General features: G+C 35.7%; 2 protein-coding genes and 1 long non-coding RNA gene across 6 annotated transcripts; 2 read left to right on the top strand and 1 right to left on the bottom strand.

The window, feature by feature from the left end:
* The first annotated feature begins 1639 nt into the window (after positions 1-1639).
* On the top strand, positions 1640-11768 carry LOC120484752 (glutathione S-transferase kappa 1). 4 transcript variants are annotated; one of them, XM_089117800.1, is made up of 8 exons: positions 1642-1884; positions 7885-7956; positions 9002-9083; positions 9295-9411; positions 10200-10342; positions 10716-10832; positions 10939-11032; positions 11656-11768. In XM_089117800.1, exons 1-8 carry the CDS (start codon positions 1729-1731, stop codon positions 11703-11705), a joined length of 831 nt encoding a protein of 276 aa, XP_088973926.1. In that variant the 5' UTR covers positions 1642-1728; the 3' UTR covers positions 11706-11768. The 4 variants fall into 4 exon arrangements, with proteins under 4 accessions (XP_088973927.1, XP_088973926.1, XP_039536106.2 ...); XM_089117802.1 differs by having other exon boundaries at positions 1751-1884; positions 9019-9083; XM_089117801.1 differs by lacking the exon at positions 9295-9411 and having other exon boundaries at positions 1640-1884.
* Positions 11769-14007: 2239 nt separating this feature from the next.
* Positions 14008-16073, bottom strand: LOC148977024 (uncharacterized). The gene is made up of 3 exons (XR_016145754.1): positions 15935-16073; positions 15680-15784; positions 14008-14145 (listed from the first exon to the last, which is right to left on the bottom strand). It is a non-coding gene; the product is annotated as an uncharacterized LOC148977024 (long non-coding RNA).
* On the top strand, positions 14039-20529 carry styk1b (STY kinase 1b). The gene is made up of 10 exons (XM_039680140.2): positions 14039-14129; positions 15709-15767; positions 15899-16072; positions 16900-17232; positions 17336-17517; positions 18395-18475; positions 18660-18868; positions 18965-19005; positions 19710-19806; positions 19922-20529. Exons 2-10 carry the CDS (start codon positions 15710-15712, stop codon positions 20115-20117), a joined length of 1371 nt encoding a protein of 456 aa, XP_039536074.1. The 5' UTR covers positions 14039-14129; position 15709; the 3' UTR covers positions 20118-20529.
* Positions 20530-21044: the final 515 nt, after the last annotated feature.

The following is a 21044-nucleotide window of genomic DNA, read 5'->3' as shown; positions in this document are numbered from 1 at the left end:
GTGCTACTGCTAAAAAGTGCAATGTCAATACAGCCTGTTACCTTGATTCAAATGTCTCTATAAGCTTAATTGAATTGGCCTAAAGTGAAAAATTATAATGTAATTTTTTGTCTAAAGACTACATATAAAATAGCCACCAAAATGAATGTCGGTAAGTGAAGTTTGACTAAAAGTAATGACTAAAAGTTGACAAAAAATGCAATGACTTTGTCAACTAAAACTAGGCTGCCAAAATTAACACTGCTGAACATTTTCCTCTTTTTTTTTTTTTTTTTTTTTTGTCATGTAAAGTCTTAAATTTGCCTTTTAGAGGACTTAAAAAGGTCTTAAAAGTCATTAAATTTTTTGTTAAAAAATCTGCAGATGGTCAATGTTTTCAGGTCAAGACAAAATCATGCGACATATATTTGCAAAAATAAATCAATAAAATAAAAGTATCACAAACAATGAAGCTGTATTTAAATGCAAAAAGGATCAATAATGATCATTTTGCGGCAGCAGCTCTCTTTCTTTGCAATACTTATGTGGTATACCTTTGAATCTGCCTGAATCTACTAAGCTTAACTTCATTGTGTTTCAGTTTTACTTAATTTAAAACTGCACACTAGCATAGTACTCTATTTATTCCAATTGAAAACTGCACACTTGCATAGTACTCTTATTTCTTACATATAAATATATGACAGAAATAGTACAAGCAGCATGCTAGCATGCGATTTGTATTTTAGCCAAGGGAATGGGTCAAAACGTACCAACCTGGAATTTATATCAGTTGGATTAGGATTTTAGCCAAGGGAACGGGTCGAACCGTACCAACCTGGAATTTGTATCAGTTGGATTAGGATTTAGCCAAGGGAACAGGTCGAGTCGTACCAACCTGGAATTTATATCAGTTGGATTTGTTTTTTAGCCAAGGGAACGGGTCGAAACATACCAACCTGGAATTTGCATCATTTGCATTGGTGTTGTCTTTAAACAGCTGATAAAGGAATTCTGCATGACAAAATGAAATTCCTATGGGTAAATTCTTGATTGTGTCCTGTAGGTTGATCCACATACTTGTCCTGCAAAAATTGTATAATGTTATATTTATTATGATTTATTATATACCTGTAAGACTTCAGTATTGACTGTAATTGACAGTTTGTCCTACAAAAAATATTTGCACCACTCTAATATGCACCACTCTATTACTGACCACTACGTCATCCCTGCATCTATTCCTGAACACTACGTCATCCCTGCACCACTCTATTCCTGACCACTCGTTTCAGCAGTTCAGAATATAATATAATATTTTTTTTTACAATAAATTGTCATACCTGCCAACATGTACGCATTTTGCGTAGTGGGCACGCATTTTGACCTCAATGTACGCTGGTACGATTTGTCACTTTACCAGTGTTTCCCAACCCTGTTCCTGGCGGCACACCAACACTGCGTGTTTTCTGTCTCCCTAATCTAAAACACACCTGATTCAGCTCATCAGCTCATTAGCCCATCTGATTATGAGCTGATGAGTTAAATCAGGCGTGTTTGATAAGGGAGACAAAAAATACACGCCGCAGTGTTGGTGTGCCGCCAGGAACAGGGTTGGGAAACACTGCTCTAAACTACGCATAAACCTGGTGACGCCTATTTGCACGCGCAGTCCTCAAATCAAGCAACAGCAAGAGAAGAGTTCGACCAATCATAGCGCTGGGTTCATTCCCCAAATTGCAAGCGGAGATGATTGACAGATGCGTACGTCCTATAATTAAAAAGAGACTGAAAATCGACACCAATAAAGAATCCCGCTCGATCCCGCTTCCACTCGCAAGCTCCCCGGGTCTGACTGACTTAATCGAGGACAGTAGGCCTACAGTCACGGTACTTCTCCTGAAGGTAAACGGGCTGGGGTGGATGTGGAGATTATTAGTGCATGCCGGTGACTTAATAGATACTGCTATTAAATCCGAAGAGCGTAGCCTAACACAGTGCACTGTTGTCTTTGAATATTATTAACCTAACGGAAAAAGGAAATAATCGGAGCAGAACACAGAAAATAACTCTTACCATATTAGGTAATCATCTCTCATCTGTCTTCTTTTTTGCCTAAAAAATGTTTCATATAGCCTAAAATGTCCAGGTCTCTGCGACCCTAGTATCTGTGTCTGTGACGGATGTTTTTTTTCAAAGCGTTGACCGTTCTGACTCTGTAGAATCCCGCCTTCTTGCACGAGTGCCGAAGTTACGACGTCACTCTGTAGGCCAAAACGCGGAAGTGAGTTAGCTTTTTAGCAATACGGTTCCCTCGTTCTAAAGCCTATGGGATTTTTGAATTGGTTTTTGCTAAATCGCCTGAAATAAGGTCTGTGGTGAACAAAGCCTCTAAATATTTTCACGTTTTGATCTATGGCATAGAAGAACACAGTTATAACCTGCTTGTGGTTTTTTAAACTTTATTGTGTCTTCTTGTAAACATTTTGGATTAACTTGTAAAGATTATCTTGCTAGACAAAATGTGTAAGGGTCACAACTCTTTGTTGAACACAGATCTTATTTTTTTTTTTTTTTTGCGATTTTCCAAAAGTCTATGGGGAAAATGCATTGCTTTTCGACCGAGGGAACCCATGCGCCGCTAGCTTCCGAGTTGTCCTACAAAGTGACGTCATTACTTCGGCACTCTATGGGTGCTTCTCAATATCCCTCCTCGTCTCCTCGCTCCTCCGTCCTCCCTCCTATGACCCGGAAACCGATCGAGCTCAGGCATCTTGAAGGACATCTCAATTCTCTAATTGCACCGTGAGGAGTCGAGGATTTTTTTATTTTTTTATATATTTTTTTTTTATTAAATTTTAACAATACAAACAGTAAGACACAAATAAAGTCATTAATACAGAAAACACAATATTAAACAAAAACAGAGCCAGGGGAAGCTTCAAATAAATACATTAAAGATAGAGCATAACTGAATGGTTTTAGCAGCCTTCTTATTTTGTGAATCATAAATGGATTTGATATACTGTTCCGTCTCCCTACCAAAAACAATAAAGGAAGGTTTTGAATTACTAAATTTGGCTTTGTGAATATGATATTTCCCTAAAATTATCAATAGATTAATTAAGTATATTACTTTTTGTTTTTTACCTTTGTCAGCATGGAGACCAAACAGCACATCCCTCCATAACAAAGAAAAATCAGCAATGAGTTTAATAGAAATATATCGAGACAGATCTTTCCAGAAACTGATGGTGTAGGGACATTGCCAGAACAGGTGTACCATTGTTTCAGGGACTAGACCACATAAAGAGCAGTCAACACAAATGTCAAGCTTAAACCTTAGAAGATATTGCTTAGCAGGATAATACCTATGTATCATTTTGAAAGTGATTTCTCTTACTTTATTCGTAAGGAGGTATTTGTAAGGAAGGGTCCAAATAATCCCCCAATTCAGGTTATCAGCAAAGTTAGACCAATAGGGAACAACGTTAGGGATGCATGTGACATCTCTCTCGAATAAAGAGCGAATATTCCTATTATTATTCCTCGTTGTGATTGCGAAACAAATATTACCAACTGAGGTTAACTTTGGGTCCAAAGCTGGTAGGCAAACAGGTTTTCCAGACCTTTTTAAGAGAGTTAAGATACCAGAAGGGATGGCATCCATAACAATTGCGAACTCTCTTGGGGTGATCGGAATGCCAAAAATGCGAAGGAATTCAGAATAATTTAGCAATAAACCATTATCATTTAATAGTTGGGATACTAGAAAAATGTTATTATTAAACCAAGTTTTATAAAATAAGGATTTATTTTTTAATTTAATAAGCTGATTATTCCAGATGAAGCACCTATGTGGGGAGAAATTATGTTTGTAGATTAATGACCATGCTAAGAGCATTTGTTTATGAAATAAAATTAGGGGAATTTTTTCTATTTTATAATCACATTAAAAAGTAAAAATTCTAGACCACCAACCTTAGAAAAAATATAATTAGGAATAAAATTCCAGGTAGATGTAGGATTTTTAAGAAAATGCTTTATCCAATTTATTTTAAAAGTATAATTGAGGGTTGTAAAATCAAGAAAGTTTAGACCACCACGTTCAAAAGTATTCATAATAACAGATTTTTTCACATAATGAGTCTTGTTTTTCCAAATAAAATTGAAAAGACACTTATCAATTGAATTACAAAGCTTTTTGTTGACAAATAAGGGGATAGCTGCATACGTAAGACGGGATAAACCTTCTGCCTTTGTCAACAAAACTCGTCCTTTCAAGGATAAATCCCTCTGCAGCCACTGATTTAACTTTTTCTTTGTCTTATCACTAATTGAATTAAAGTTTACAGAGCATCTATCCTCCTCATTTTTCATTATAGTAATACCTAGATAAGTGATCTTATCTTTGATCGGTATGCTACAAATCTGGGAGGTATCGCTTTCTTTAAGGGAAAAAAGTTCACACTTCTTCAGATTTAAGCAAAGTCCAGAAGCTGCTGAAAATAACTCTATTGTTTTGATAGCGATTGGTACTTGGCTGGCATTTTTTTTAAAAAATAATGTAGTATCATCTGCAAGTTGGGAGAGAATAACTTCTCTATCTGCAATTGAAATTCCTTTTAAAGCACTATTTTTAATATGGGTGGAAAGAAGTTGAGTACACAAAATGAATAGATAAGGGGAGGCAGGGCAGCCCTGTCGGATGCCTCTCTGCAGCTCAAATCTCGGTGATGTCCCACTTTTTAATTTGATAGAGCTATTGCCTTTGCAGTACAATGTTCTAACAGCATTACAAAAAAAATTCCCAAAACCAAATTTCTCAAGGGTTTTAAATATAAAATTATGCTCTACTGTGTCAAAGGCTTTATAAAAGTCTAAGAAAAAGATAAAGCTCTCATCAGGACATAAAAATGAATAATCAATTATATCTAAGACAAGCCGAATATTATTTGAGATGTGTCTATTTCTCATGAAACCTGATTGGATTTCGTCAATAATAGGGTCTAAAACATTTTTTAAACGTTTTGCAATAATTGAGGCAAAAATTTTGTAGTCGGTGTTGAGTAAAGAGATAGGTCGCCAATTGTCTATAAACAGTGGATCCTTTTTAGGTTTGGGGATTAACGTAATTAAGCCTTGGGTCAGTGAGGGGGGTAAAAAACCTTTTTCAATACTTTCTAATATTACTTCAAGCAGAAAGGGCGCTAAGTCTTGTGTAAAAGCCTGATAAAATTCTGCAGACAGGCCATCAACTCCAGGAGATTTGTTATGTTTACAATGTTCAATTGCAAAAGTAATTTCCTTCAAAGTTATAGGGTCATCACAGAGTTTCCTATCATCTTGAGAGATTGGAGTGACGATCAGAGAGTTCAAGAAAGTAGTGGATGATTGATGGCAATATTTGGATTTGTATAGATTTCTATAGAATTCCGCGCAGAAAACAGCTATACTTTTTGGATTATCAGTTACAGTATTATTAATATTAAGTTGCTGGATTAAATTAAGTTTCCCATGATATCTTTCTAAGCCGAAAAAATAGGCAGAGTTCTGCTCCCCTTCTTCAATCCACCTTTTTCTTGACCTTATAAAGGCACCTTTTGCTTTGTTGGAGTAAATCTCATTTAATTTAAGTTGTTCCGAAATTAAGGATAACCGTTCCTCTTCAGAAATATCTGCAGGATCCTTCTGGTAAAAGGTAAATATATTAGAGATCACTCTTTCTTCCTCCAATTTACGATTTTTAGATAACATACTACCATAATTCCTAAAATATTGGCCAGCTTTAAATTTCAGAAGTTCCCAATTGCTACCAAAAGCACCCTCGGACTTTGCTTTATTCCAGAATTTCAATATTAGTTTCTTAATGTCTGATTTAACCTCATCGCGTTTTAGAAGCGAACTGTTTAATTTCCAGTAGGCATTCCTACATCTTGAGGAAGGGGCAGATTGTAATGGGATAGATATGTAGACAGCATTATGATCTGTTAATGGGGTTGTTATGATATTAACTGAGATTTTGTCAATATTCAAATGATCAGAAACTAACCAATAGTCCAATCGTGAACGTCTGGTGGCACTTCTATTACTCCAAGTAAAAGCATTTATGTTAGGATTGTTAAATCTCCATACATCAACCAAATTAAATTTTTGCATAAATAAAGTTAAATTAGCATTTACTGCAGAGGAAACACGTGGAGGCCAACAGTCATTATTGTGATCCAGAATCATGTTAAAATCCCCCCCTACATGAGGGTGAGTAAATACTGACAGAATTTTCATTTTTGGGTGAACTAACCCTTTAATGTGCAAGGTCACTCACTGTCCAGAACCGCAATAAGTTAATTTTAACAGATGGAACCAGATTGTCCGACCCGTTTTTATATATTAAAATTATAGTAATTAACTAGTATTTGATTATTCTTTCTTACAGATACCAAGTCTGGTCACAATCAATCACAACAATGTATTATATATTAAAACTATAGTAGGCTAATTAACTAGTATTTGATTAATCTTTCTTACAGATACCAAGTCTCACAATCACAACAATGTATACAAATTGTATAATACAATCATAGATTATTAAAAAAAATCACAATAATTTAGAAAACATCATGGTACAGAATTTCAAAATCCTGTAGGTGATCCTAGCACCCAGAAACAAATCAAAATGACATTTAATAATTATAACAATAATTATAATAAAAGTCCCCATGAATTCAAAATTGACCATAGCCTACTTACTTTGTTTGCCTAAATTGTTTATTTTGTGGTGAACAGCAAGTCAATCAACAAGAAACATTTTTTTTTTTTTTTGCTTCGTGATCTTTAATCAAAATTGGAAAATTCCCGTCCCCTCTGCATTGGAGGACCTTCCCTGATGATGTAGGTTTGACGGTTTGGGTATCTGCTTAGCATCCATAACCACGCCCCTCCAACTGTCTGACAGTAGATTTTTGTGATTCAGTTTTCCTGTCAGGATTTTTGTAGGGCTGGCCTGGACTTAGAAAGAGTTGCTGATCTGGACTTGAGATACCGATAGCCTGCTTTTGTAACTGATGCTTTTAATGAAGCACCGGTGTAGCATGATCACGCTACATGCGCTGAATAAGGTGTAAATGTCACAAACTCAATGCCAGGAAGTTTTTCTACACATTTAATGGCTGTAAAAAGAACTTGTGGTGGTTCATAGATCTATGATGCCTATTCCCCACACGTATTGACTTCAAGTTCTCTTTCAACTTTATTTCAACAATTTTAATGACATCTGTAATAGAAAATGTATTTTCTTTGTATCTCTTGATCTGCTTGAGTGGCTTGTGAAGTTGCAAGATGCATCATCATCTTCTTTGCAAAGAGGTCAATAGGACAGTACAAAAGGACAGAATGGGCTGTCTTTCTTAGCATTAGATATCTTTGAGTGCATCAAGAGCAAGACATGTTTGGTTAGGTGTTGTTTCTTAAGTGACATATGTGCTGACTGTGGAGATGCATAGATAAGGGGTGTTAGAAAATAAGGGAAACAGAGAACTCGGGGCCCTTATTCCAAAGATGAGACGAGGAGAAGGTACATCTAGGAGGGTGATCTTTTGGGTATATAAACGCTGTAAAATAAGAAGACATTTACCCTTCTCATATCAGACTCTGTCTGTGTGTGAACTGCCTTTCTTGCAAGAAATAAATACTAACACTTACAGTATAACTTTCGAGATCTTCATTTGTTCTTCAGCTGTTGTTTAAGGTGTCGTTAAAAGAATTTCCACAACACATCATTCTCTAGTTGAGCAGCCTCTCATCATATGCGAAGGCTCTATAGAATCTCAAGCATCCCCAGCAGAAAATGTAATTGTCCACATGCTAACCAATTAATGTTTGTGATAATGTGCTTATTCATGACAGATGTTCAGTTCCGGAAAAGTGGTCAAGTTATACTATGACGTTGCCTCTCCTTACTCCTGGCTGGCATTTGAGGTGCATAATGTTTTTATTATTTCTTTGTTAACCCTCCTGTTACCCTCAAATCTGATGACATTTTTTACCCACTGAGGTCAATTTGACCCCAGTAATTTAAACCTCCACAATATTATATATTTATTTTTTACAAAGGTTTGTCTCAGTTAATTAATGTCTTTGTTGACTACTTAAGAAACCTTTTAAGTTGACATCCATCCACCACCCCACCCATCCCCACCTAACCCCTTATACATCCAGAATACCCATTGCACGACCACCATGGACAAATTTACAAATCAACATAAAATATTACTGATTGACCTAAATTGGAAAAGTATAAATATATTTGGTGTTTTATTTGTTTTATAATATTTCTAAGTAGATTTTTGTAATCTATAACATTTGGAAAGAAAAACAATTTATTAGTAACACGAGTTATGTTTGGGGTCAATCTCGCAAAAATGACTTATGTGAGGGCTCCATAGCACGGGAAACATCAAAGTTCTCGCAAAAATGTATGTTTTCTCCTCCCCATGGCACAGGAAAGAATTATTAGTTCTCATGACAATTGTCACATGTCATGTGAACTACTAGGGTTCTCGCAATACTACAGGTATGGTTATGTTTGGTTAGAGCCCTAAAACATTTTTTTTTGAATATGATATTGAATATTTATGATGAACATTATAAATTAAAATTATAACATGTTCTAGTGACCTCAATAAAACACTCAAAACAAAAGTTTGCAAAATTTTAATATTTCTTCTGTTTTATGATACAACTAAAAGAGCCTGGGGTCAAATTGACCCCAAGGAACACCGATGCTACAGGACTTTTGAAAAATATTAGCAGATTCATTTCATGTTTACAGAGTTGTCCCCATTAAATTAGGAAAAGTCATTAAATCTGAAGCAAAAAAAATTAAAATAATAATAATAAAATGATAAACATGGAATGGTGTCAAATTGACCCCAAGGATAATAGGGGGGTTAACATAGTTAATTGAAATCTAATCTGCTCAAGATGTTTAATGTATGATGATGTGTTGATTGTGTGTGTTAAGGTGCTGTTTCGTTATAGAAGCATTTGGAACATCGACCTCAAATTGAAACCAGCTTATTTAGGAGGAGTCATTCATGGCTCAGGTAATAGGACATAATAGATTTTCCTGTAAATGTATCTCTTTTTATAATTAATCACTTTATAAAAATAAAATGAAATTAACTGGGAGCAATAATCGAACCGCTTAAGTAGAACTTGTAACATACATTTGTCAACTGTATGTAACACTTTGTATTTTTTTTATAGATTTCTCATTCTTTTCAATTGTTATCATTATCATTATTATTTTTCTAGGTAACATGCCCCCTGGATTTATCCCAAATAAGATTCAGTACATGGCCTCAGATCTGAAGCTGCTGTCTGAGTACTTTGAGGTCCCTATGGTTAAAAGTTCAAAACCTTATGAGTCAGGTATTCAAGCCACTTATAATGCAGTATACAAGGCATAGGCTACTTGTTTTCTTTCTCTCATAAAGAAATAAAAGTGCTAGTAGTGCTAATGCTAAATTTTGAGCAAAAGTATCGATTTACGGAGAAAGAGCAACCCTGACCTGATGCATAACGTATATTTACAGAGGTGCAGAGGATCGAGCAAAACAAAACACTGATCATACATTAGAAGTCTAAAACCAGAATTTTTAAAGAGAAATGTCAGAGGATTTCGATATAAGAGAAGAGGAGCTTGTGTTTGTTGCCCAGCCCTATTTTTTTGAACCGTGAAAGGCATCAAAGCTTACTCCTACATCCATCGCGTCAGGTGTTACTCTTTTGGCGTAAGTCGTCTGCTGGAAGCTGACGAAACTTTTAGTTTTAAAAGTTTTAAATATGGATATTTTTCTTCCACAAACGCATCACTTTGCTTCAGACGGGTTTTATTAACCCCGTGGAGCTGTGTTGATTACTTCTATGATGGATGGATGCACTTTTATGGACTTCAAAATTTCATTCTCCATTCATTGCCATTATAAAGGAAGAGCCAGGACAGTTCGTAATATATCTCTGATTTTATTAATCTAAAAGAAGAAAATCATATACACTTAGGTTGGCTTGAGGATGAGTAAATCATGGGGTTTTTATGTATTTGAATGTATGTGCTTAGTGTTTTATGTGAGGCATCATGTAAACTCAAATTAAATGCCCAATGGGGATTAATAAAAATAAACTAAAACAAGATATATTCTTGTCTCTTGACATTTTAGACTCTTTGGTTCCGATGCGATTTGTGACCGCTGTGGCAGAGCAGGACAAAGAGGGAGACTTGCTGGAAAGGGTGTCTAGAGAGCTGTGGAAAAGAATGTGGTGCACTCATCAGGACATTACCCAGCCTGCCTCATTGATTGAGGTATCATATAGCCAACCAAAGATTAAGAAATTAAATCAAATTAATAAAAAAAACTCACTGGTACAGTGTAATTATTCTATACCAGTGGTTCTCAAACCTGTCCTGGACCAGGAGCCCTGCACATTTTTTTATGTCTCCCTATATCTGACACACCCATATCGTGCAGTCTCTACTAATGAGCTCTTGAGTTGAATCAGGTGCAATGAGGGAGGAAAGGTTCTCCAGGAAAGGTTTGAGAACCACTGCTCTATACAATAATAGATGTGAGGAAATTTCACAAATTTTAGCACTATGATGGAGCTAGTGAAGACAATAAAACAAATCATTGTCTGGTAATTTATATTATTCTCCGATGTCTTTCTGTTTTGCACAGGTGGGATTAAATGCAGGTCTTTCAACCAATGAGGTGGAGGAAATTCTGACCCTTGCCAAATCTCAGCCAATCAAAGACAAGCTGAAGAGTGTCACAAAGGAAGCACTGGAGTTTAAGGTAAGTGCTTTTACGTGCATCTTTTCACCCTTTGTCTTTCATACCGAAATGTTTTTGTGGTAAATTTTATAAAACATCCTTGCACATTTCCCCCCCATTTTTGCAGTGCTTTGGTCTTCCATTCATTGTGTGTCATGTGAATGGGAAGGCTGAGGTCTTCTTTGGTTCTGACAGATTTGAGCTCATGGCTTATTTGATTGGTAATTATAAGGAGACGGTTAACTGATTAACCCATTAACCAACAACTTGTTTGATGCCTTTTTTTAATAACACGCGTATGATTTTAATTGTATTTTTATAAAGGCTACTCCAACTACTAACATTAAAAAATAATAAACAATACAATTATTTAAAGAACTGCTATCTCTTGCAAGATGAGCAAACTATGGTTTGTTATTCATCCTTTTTTATTCATTATTCTGTGATTCTGTCACTTTCCAGCTTTGTTTAGCACTACAATGACCTTGAAAAACGGACTGCAAATGATGAACAGCATTTTGAATTATCCATCTGTGTTTTTGAAATTCACTGAGTCTAGTAAAGAAATATTGACAAATAATTGACCTTATCAAGTGTTTGTGTCAGATTTTAACCAGTTAAATATGCTAATCGGTTGCTAAAGCTATTAATGATAATCATAATAATGAAGAATTTGCCAAAATGTGCATTCATAGAAAAACTTTACCATACAATTTTTGTTGGAAGTTATTGTGCTGTGTAATGTTTTAAAACTAATTTCCTAAATAACCCCAGGATATTCAAATCTTATGTGATATACTGTTCATCGTCCAATTTCTATCTTTATCTCTTTTTTGTGTTCCAGGGGAGAAGTGGATGGGGCCTCGGCCTACCAATCTCACAGCCACAATATGATCACTACTCTTCCATACTCTGTAGATTTTGACTTCTAAATAAAAATTTGGTGGTGTAAATTCACATTGTTTTTGTAAGCTCATTGCATTGGTTAATAAAGACTAGGGAATGCCAATTAACCAACCTTGACAATTCGTTTTACTAGCCTAATTATGTAATTTGAGTAGCTTGTCTAAAAATATAAAGCAAAATGTAGTTTAATTTATTAATTTATGTTTAATTTACACAACTAACTTACCGTCACCCTTAATAAATACAGTGGTGTGAATAAGTGTTTGCCCCCATGCTAAAGTTTCCTAAAAAGAGGAATAAAAAATCATCTTTTGGGTATTGATCTTAATGCCTTAATTAGAAAAATGAGGAAAACTCCAACCTTTAAGGACACAAATTTTCTTTGTGAATGAATAATGTATCATAAATAAATAAATGTTTTTCCTTAAAATACAGGGTGCATAAGTCATTGCCCCCCTATGTTAAATTCCCATAGAGTCAGGCAGATTTTTATTTTTAAAAGCCAGTTATTTCATGGATCCAGGATAATATGCATCCTGATAAAGTTCCCTTGGCCTTTGGAATTAAAATATCCCCACATCATCACACACCTTCCACCACACCTAGAGATTGGCATGGGGTACTTTCCATAAGATCATCTTTCAATGCAAATCAAACCAGCTATTAGGCTAACTGAAGTAAAACCATGCCAATCTCTAGGTGTGGTGGAAGGTGTGTGATGATGTGGGGAAAATCTGTGTCCTTAAAGGTTGGAGTTTTCCTCATTTTTCTAATTAAGGCATTAAGATCAATATCCAAAAGATGATTTTTTTTATTCCTCTTTTTAGGCAACTTTGGCATGGGGTCAAACACTTATTCACACCACTGTATGAGCAAAACTTGATTGTGAATCTTATTGGCAATAATCTAGGCCTATACTTTCCAGTCATAGTCTGTCGGTGTTTCGTGCTAATAACCTGTAAATGGATTGATTTGTGGATCACTGAGAAGCACGAGTTCAGAGAAACAGGTGCTGTGTTTATTAATACTTAGTGTTGAGGAACATGTCGTCCATCCGTTCATCCCATCCCAGCGTCTCATTCTGAAGGCACGAAAACCACACCATAGGAAAGTGGCCAGTCCATCACAAAAACAGCGTGTCCTAGCCAGACACGCGATAAAACCACAGAGGTCACTGTGTAATGCGGACCCTGCACACATTCACACACAGATCTTACCCTGAACACAGACAGGCTTTACCTCCAACAAGGGACCTTCTTTGAGGAGCATATAACATTATTGTGTCACAGAAACCTAAACTAACTGATGATGTTACACATTTATTTCATATGGAAAGTAGAATGCTTTATTTCTGTCAAAATGACGAAAAGCATCTGTCAGTAAAGTTGAAAAAATTGGCCTTTGTCATGTCTGTTTGATCACACGATTATTTATGGCTTGTCGAATAACCAAATGTAACCGGTTGATGATTGAAGTGAATGGTATTTTCCTACTAAGGAGAGTTACATTTTAGTCGAAAAAATACATATATTTTTTTATGAGTTATTAAGCTGTGACATGTTTTTAACCAAGAATTCCTGAGGATTTTGAAATGACAGACTGTTCATTGTCCAATCATTCTTTCTTTTGATGGGGCCTCAACCCACCAAGCCCACAGCCACAATGTGATCATACTTCATACTCTGTATATTTCAACAACTTCTGAATAAAGTTGGCGCATATTGGTGCAAATCAGCTGTCATACACAGAATGCAATGGTTAAACAAACCTTTTTTGTTCCAAATTATTAGCTCAGTGAAAGGTAAACCTGTATATCCTCTTTAACTCAGTCAGAATTTGTGTCTGAATGTCTGACTCTCCTAGAGAAACTTGAGGAGCTGGATAATCAGGTTTCAGTTTGGTTTGATGCAGGAAGGAGAAACTGACTTGTATGCTGAACTTGATAGATGATATGATTATGTTAATACAACAATATTAGAGGCAGGGTCTGAGAATTTCATCATTAACAGGTTTCACAGCTGAAAATGATACACTGTAAATGTAAAAACGGGAGGGCTTGGCTTTTACCCTTTGATGGGTAAATAATGTTTTTTTGTTAACCCTATACAGTAAAGGAGGGTGTTGACAATAACAGCAAGTAGCACAGGTGAGGAGGGTGGAGCTAAGTAACCAAGAAAGGTGTGACATAGACAAACACAAGCAGTCCTACAGTACACCATACGGAAATTCTCTAGAAACGAGGAAAGGGACGAATAAGAGGGACTGATGACACTGCATAACATTGGAAATACAGCGGTGATGTATTTATTCAACAATGGGATATTATTTTCATCCTGGAAAACTATCTAAATATTGAGAATCTGAAACTGAGCATCACGGAGTAAGATCACCTACAACCACAGTGACCAGCAGGTAGGGCAGTGGAGACCTAAAGACAAAATGACCACGGAGCTTATGGGTTAACAAGACGTGACTTAGTGCTTGTGTTTACAAGGCAGGTCTATGTGTTGAATTAGTTGTCAGATGATTTGATAATGTATTTATTGCCAATTTGATTTAAAAACATACCTCATTTAAGGACAAAAAGGCACTATAGAGAGTATTGCATTACCGTTTAAAAGTTTGGGGTATAAATTTGTAACTGTTTTTGAAAAGTCTCAACAAGGCTGTATTTTTTAAATCAATTTTACAGTAATATTGAGGAATATTGCAATTTATAATAACTTTTATGTTTATTTGTAATAAAGCAACATTTTTAATGCCTTTATTGTCATTTTAGATCAATTTAATGCATCCTTGCATAAAAGTATTGGACAATTTTTAAAGACACTATTTAAAATACACTTACTCAGTAAAGATATTCATGTACAATATATCTCACTTGCTTTTGTGAGTTTCTTTATGTATATGACATGTCGTTGTGTAGTCTTCAAGAAAGAAAAATGCAGACAAACAGGTTGAGCATCATACATAAAGGCTGTTCCGTGTGTGTCAGAGACAGAGCTAAAACAGCTGCCTTTGACTTCACAGTCCAAAAACACATTTAGTCACACTTATGGGCCTTTAAAGAACACATTCACCTTTTAGCACATCAAAGATGACAATTAAAGCTATGAGCACATACAAACTATGGCAAATGTACTGTTGTACTGACTTCATAAAAAATGCATTGGGTGTGTTCACTTTTTGTTCACAAATGAGGTCATCTCATATTGCACTTAAAGCTCAAGTGTGTAGTGTAGCCTGTTTGAGAATATACTAAAATGATATCATCATACACATATTTCACTTGTGTATACAATAAATATTTACATGTAAAATGTATTTTCTATTATTTTTTTAGAAGTTTCTATAGAAGATATTCTAGAAGTTTCCTTCTCTGAGAACTGATGATGAGAAAAGATGCGTCTCAACTGCCCAAAGCCTTTTCATGATTAAAAAGACTGATCATGTTACACTGACTCAGAACTCAACATAATGTTTCATACTGCCATTATACAATGAACAAAATTATAAATGCAACACTTTTGGTTTTGCCTCTATTTTTCATGAACTGAACTCAAAAATCTGTGTGCTGTGTACACAAAAGGCCTATTTCTCTCAAATATTGTTCACAAATCTGTCGAAATCTGTGTTAGCGAGTACTTCTCCTTTGCTGAGATAATCCATCCACCTCACATGTGTGGCATATCAAGATGCAGATTAGACAGTATGATTATTGCACAGGTGTGCCTTAGGCTGGCCAAAGGAGAAGTGCTCCTTTTGTGTACATAGATAAAGTCTTAGATCTGTGTGTTGCGTTTAAAATTTTGTTCAGTGTAAGAGATCCTAAGGAGGCTTTATTTTTTTTAATTGTAAAACCCACAGCAAATTGTTTCAATGTTCTCTGCGTTTATAAATCAACCTGCAACACTGTGCTATTTTGGTGAACAAGTAGGTAGCTAATTAATAAAAACTCCAACCTTTAAATCCACATTCTGTCTCTGAACAGGATGGCGACCTCGTCCAGTCCTGCATATTCGGAATGTAAAACCGGAGATACATTTTGTGGTGAGTAGACATCAAGTCTGCCAGATAAAACACAGGCATCATCAACATTAGACAACTGTCACCAAAGTTGTAAGCAGAAATATCAAACTTCACACTCATATTCCTTGCAAACATGTGATCTGCTCCCTCAGAGATACGGGTGTATGAACAGGAAGTGATAATCGTACCGGTGCTGTTTTTGATGTTTTTTTTGGTCACGCTGGTTTTTATTCTACTGCTGAGGTTCTGTCCTGAGAAGGTGGATCGCCTGCAAAACCGCTCAAGTCGAGCAACCAGGACTAGGAGAAATTTGCAAGGCATTGATGGTGAGTGTCTGCTACTATTTAAAGTCCCCGTGAACCGGAAGTTGCAAACGATTTTTCTCCAGTGCTGTGACGTATTTCCAAGTGAAACAGAATATTGAACAGAGGGGAGGGTTTTACTCTAGCGCTCCTCCTCTCCATTTCTCGCTCATAGCAAACTAATGGTTTGAGGGGAGTGGTTAAGCGTTTTTCCACCCAAACTGTGAAACCTACGTCATCAGAAAAAGAAACCGTTCCAGACCGGAAGTAACTTTTCAGATTTTGATTAAAGATTACTAAGGTAAAACATTTTTTTAATATATATTCACTTGCACGGATTAATTGTTCACCACAACTAGTAATATGCGCTAACAAAGTAAATAGGTTCAATTTTGATTTCACGGGGACTTTAAGAAGCAGGATGCCTAGTTTTATGTGTGTGTGTGTATATATATATATATATATATATACATACATGTATGTTGCATAACAAAATAAATGGATATGTACATATCACAATTTAATAAAAAGATGATCGCAAAAAACATTTCTTAATAATTAAATATGTCTGTATACAGGGATTAAATGTAACTGCTGCATGTAAACTACTGTGCTTACGCGTCGTAACAAGGGCGTAGGAAAATATTTGATACGGCATTACACCTCTTTTCTACACAGTGGAATTGTTTGCATAGTGGCATGGTTTATACTCAATGCTTTCATTTAAGTAAACATGACATTTGACTTTATATGTGATTAAGAATCCTAGTCTACTTTTTTCAAACTTTTGATTCGTCACACCCCACCTAAACAATCTCTCTCATCCTCTTTCTATCTCCTCTTGAGTCTAGCTCCTATTGGTCTGAATGCTCTGGAAGGTGAGCCAATAGCACTGGACACTACATCTTACATGACGTTCAACCCTACATCACAAGTTCGAGACTCCTATAGGCATGACCCTGCCTCCTTAAATGCAAACGTGGACTTTATCGATGGCGGAGGCTCTTTTGGGGGCGCAGCTTCAGCCTTCTCAAAGCCCAGGGAACTTCCACGTCAGCGACTGCCAGAGAACTTCAAAGGGGTGTCTCCTCTCCCAGCATCATACTCTCTGAAGTCAGACAGCTCCACCTCACTCTATAGGGCTCGGATGGAAAACAGAAATGTGGTGCTGCGTGTACTTAAAGGTGCAAGGCCCAAGTGGATTATTTATATTATTTATATAAAATCTGACTGAGATCTTGAATTCCAGTTTCACTCTCTTTTTTTTTTTTTCATTCTCATATTCAGATTCAGCAAATAACCAGGAAAGTCAGTCATTCTTGGGTTTTGCGGCCTTCCTCTCCCAGTTAGGGCCTCATCCCTTCTTACCGGAGCTTCTGGGAGTAATATCCCTGCGGGCTCCTCTCATTACAGTTATTGAGGAGATAGAGAACAGAGATCTGCTCGGATTCCTGTGGAGGTGTAGACAGGTGAGAGGTTGGACCAGGATGTTTTATAGCAGTGGTTCTCAACTGGTGTGTAACAGATTTAGGCCACGGGCCTGGTAGGTCACTGACAATGGGAGATGCCGATTAGCAAAAAATAAAATAGAACATAAAAAATATCAAGTAAATTGATATGGAACCTGCAGATGACCAAAAAAAAAAAAAAAAAAAAGAAAGAAAAAAGCTAAATCCTAATAAAAGAACGTGAAATAGCAATAAAAATAAATAAATTTAATAATATAAAATAAATTGGTACAGAGCTCTGCATATGACATGTGGGGGGAAAACAAGTTATTACAAACATGTAAAAATAACTTATTCCCTTGTTTTATTTTAACCGAATTAATACATTTTGGGAACAGACTGATAAGTCATGGGAACAATTTTTTGGTGCAAATTCATTTGGTACCTTGTTTACTATATGTATTAGCTGTTGTTTGTGCTTGATGCCAATATGAAATATGGGGGATTTGAAGCAAAACTAGTTGAGAACCACTGTTTATAGTGTTCATCAGGTCTGCTGGTACATTAATCAGTGACTACTCAATTGATTACAAATTATTGTAAAAATAAAAAAATTAATTAAAAAGGGAGTAATTTTCTCAAACCAGTTATTTCAATATCATTGTTAACTATAGTGTTTCTTAGATTTTATATTATTTTCAGTAATCGTTAATTATACATTTTATAAGTTTTAGTTAATTATACGACTGTTTAATTATAATGACTGTTTTCATTATTCTTTTTTTAATTATTTTAATTTTTTCTATGTAAAGCACTTTGAATTACCATTGTGTATGAAAAGTGCTATAAAAATAATAAACTTGCCTTGCCTTAATGAAAATAACACTGTCTCAAATAGGATAATGTTGGACCAGACGGCATGCATCAGATGACAGAGAGAAAGATCTTCACCATGGCCTCACATGTGTGTTCTGCACTGGTGAGTACAAAGTTTATATCAACACTATCTCAGAGAAAGATTCAAGCATTTGAATAAACAAAAGGATTCCCAGCAAATCAAAATATTGGCCAATCAGGGTGTCATTTGATATTTTTGCTCAATTTCAAGGTCGGACATCATGGCTACACGGTATACACCTTTTTTTTCCCTTCTTTCTCTGTAGGAGTTTCTCCATAGCAAAGATCTTCTCCACTGCAACATCAAGGCTCGTAGCGTACTGGTCAGCAGGATTTGTACTGCAAAACTCTGGGGTTTGGATGATTTATACGCAAGGACATTAGAAAGTTCTAATCACAGTGAAGATCCTGGAAGAAAAAAGTGGCAAGCTCCTGAGCTATTGGCCAAGAGACCTGCAAGTCCAAAAAGTGATGTGTACGTAAGAAGCACAAGACATGTCATGAGGAAAAGCAACTTTCAAGTTTTCAATTAAAATATCTCTTTCTTTTTTTTTTCTTTACTTTTTCATAGTTGGTCATTTGGGCTGCTGCTGTATGAAATGGTTACTCTTGGTAAGTCTACGGTCTGGTTCTTTTTAGATGGATTTAAAGGGTTAGTTCACCCAAAAAAATTTAATTCTTTCATTAATTACTACTCCCCCTCATGTTTTTTCAAACCTGTAAGACTTTCGTTCATCTTTCTGTACCTCCATTGGCAGCTACACAACTACGACTTTGATGCTTCAATAAGTTCATAAAGCAATCAGCGAATATAAACAGAAGCTAAACAACCGAATCTGTTTGACACAAGAGAAAAAAAACCCTCATTGGTTCTTTCCAAAGCTCAAACATCCCACGTAGCAAACGAAAATTAACCTCATTGGTTCTCACACATAAAGCGAACTTGCTTGATGAGTGACTTGATAAATGTTTATATGTGAATATAAAAGACTAAATTCAATCTGTTCATCATAAAGCGATCATGTCTCTTCAGAAAATGACTATATTGATCATTTGACTATATAGATCATTCAGTTCATATAGATTAGTTTTACGATCTCTTTATGAAATTTAGAAATGTCAAAGTGGTAGTTGCGTAGCTGTCAATGGAGTGACAGAAAGCTCTGATTTCATAAAAACATATTTTCATTTGTGTTCTGAATCATTTTGGGTGAACTATCCTGATATATAGTGATAAAATGATTTAACAAATCTCACTTTAAGTTCTTTCTCACATTTTTGTTTATCCTATTTTTACACACTTTCAATACTTTCAGGTGAGGTCCCCTTTGCTGAAATCCCTGCAAAGGAACTTCTACAGTATCATCAGAGAGCCAAAACACTGAAGAAACCAAACAACTGCTCCAACTCACTGTAAATGCAACTTTTTTTTACAAAAACTATTGTGTTTTTTTTTATTATAATTTACTATTTGTACAGTTCTTGTTTTGTACATTCAAAATATCAATTTGCTACTGTTTTTCTCCAGTTACTCAATTATTAAAGCCTGCTGTCAGTGGAAGGAGCACGACCGCCCCTCGTTGGCTGAGGTCAGGCATAAACTCCAATCTGGAGAGAAGAGTGCCAATGACAGCAGTATTATCCGTGTGCCTGAGCCAATCAATATTGAAAAGTATCTGAAGGAGGCAGGATATGGAGAATCTAACAACTACACAGTTTTCTGAACTCTAGATGTCTCCACACATACAAATACATCACATCTGTATTAAAAACTTTGTTTGTGGTGTACGTGTACACAGTAACACTATGCATATCCAGTGTCGACCAGCCATACTGACGTAAAACTAAAGTATGAAATGTTAATTAATCTTTAATTGCCAAATTTTCTGATTTTATTTGTTATCAAATCACTATTTTATTGTACAGAAAGATATTTGAACCTGCTGGTGCTGTGGAAAGCTAGAATTTGAAGCAATGAACCAAGACGCTTCAACCTTATTGGACTGGTCTGATCAAGCAAAATTGAGATCCAGGACAGTCCAGACAGAGCCAGTTTAATGATGCAGCCTTGTTTAAAGACACGTGGCAGGTCCATTTGCACATTTACTGTATTATAATAAATGAATAGTTCTGGAAGTCACTGGAAAATTACTGACAACTTGACTCTTAACGTTATTTGTAAAAAAGCACGAGCAAGATTGTTGCGAAAAACAGCCATCCTTATATTCAAACCAACATTGGGAGTGAGATCACTTACTTTTTTAGATATAATACTGCAAATCCTTCCCACAATGCGACGCGAAACGCGGAAGTGAGTTAGCATTTTAGCACTTCCGGTTCCCTCAACCTAAAGATTTTTGCTAAATCGCGTTCCCTGAAATAATTACACAATTACCTTTCTGACCTTTTTGAATCTTGCCCCTGACAAATAACCCAAACTACAAAATAAGACAGAAAAAAAACTAAACTAAAACGAAGCATTTAAAAAAAATAAACTAAATTAAACTAGCAATCCCACTTTAAAAACTAAACAGAATTTCAAAACACAAATTCAAAATTAAATTTAAAAAAAACCTAATGAAAAATGCAACACGATAATAACCTTGGTAGTCCCTACCAGCTGTTTGTTGTTTAAAAAACGATTTCTTTAA

This window comes from Pimephales promelas, chromosome 12, assembly GCF_988280905.1.
Source record: "Pimephales promelas chromosome 12, fPimPro1.hap1.1, whole genome shotgun sequence".
NCBI classification, from domain to species: Eukaryota; Metazoa; Chordata; class Actinopteri; order Cypriniformes; family Leuciscidae; genus Pimephales; species Pimephales promelas.
The sequence above is the reverse complement of the archived record's forward strand: the minus strand, read 5'-3'. Positions and strand labels throughout refer to the sequence as shown.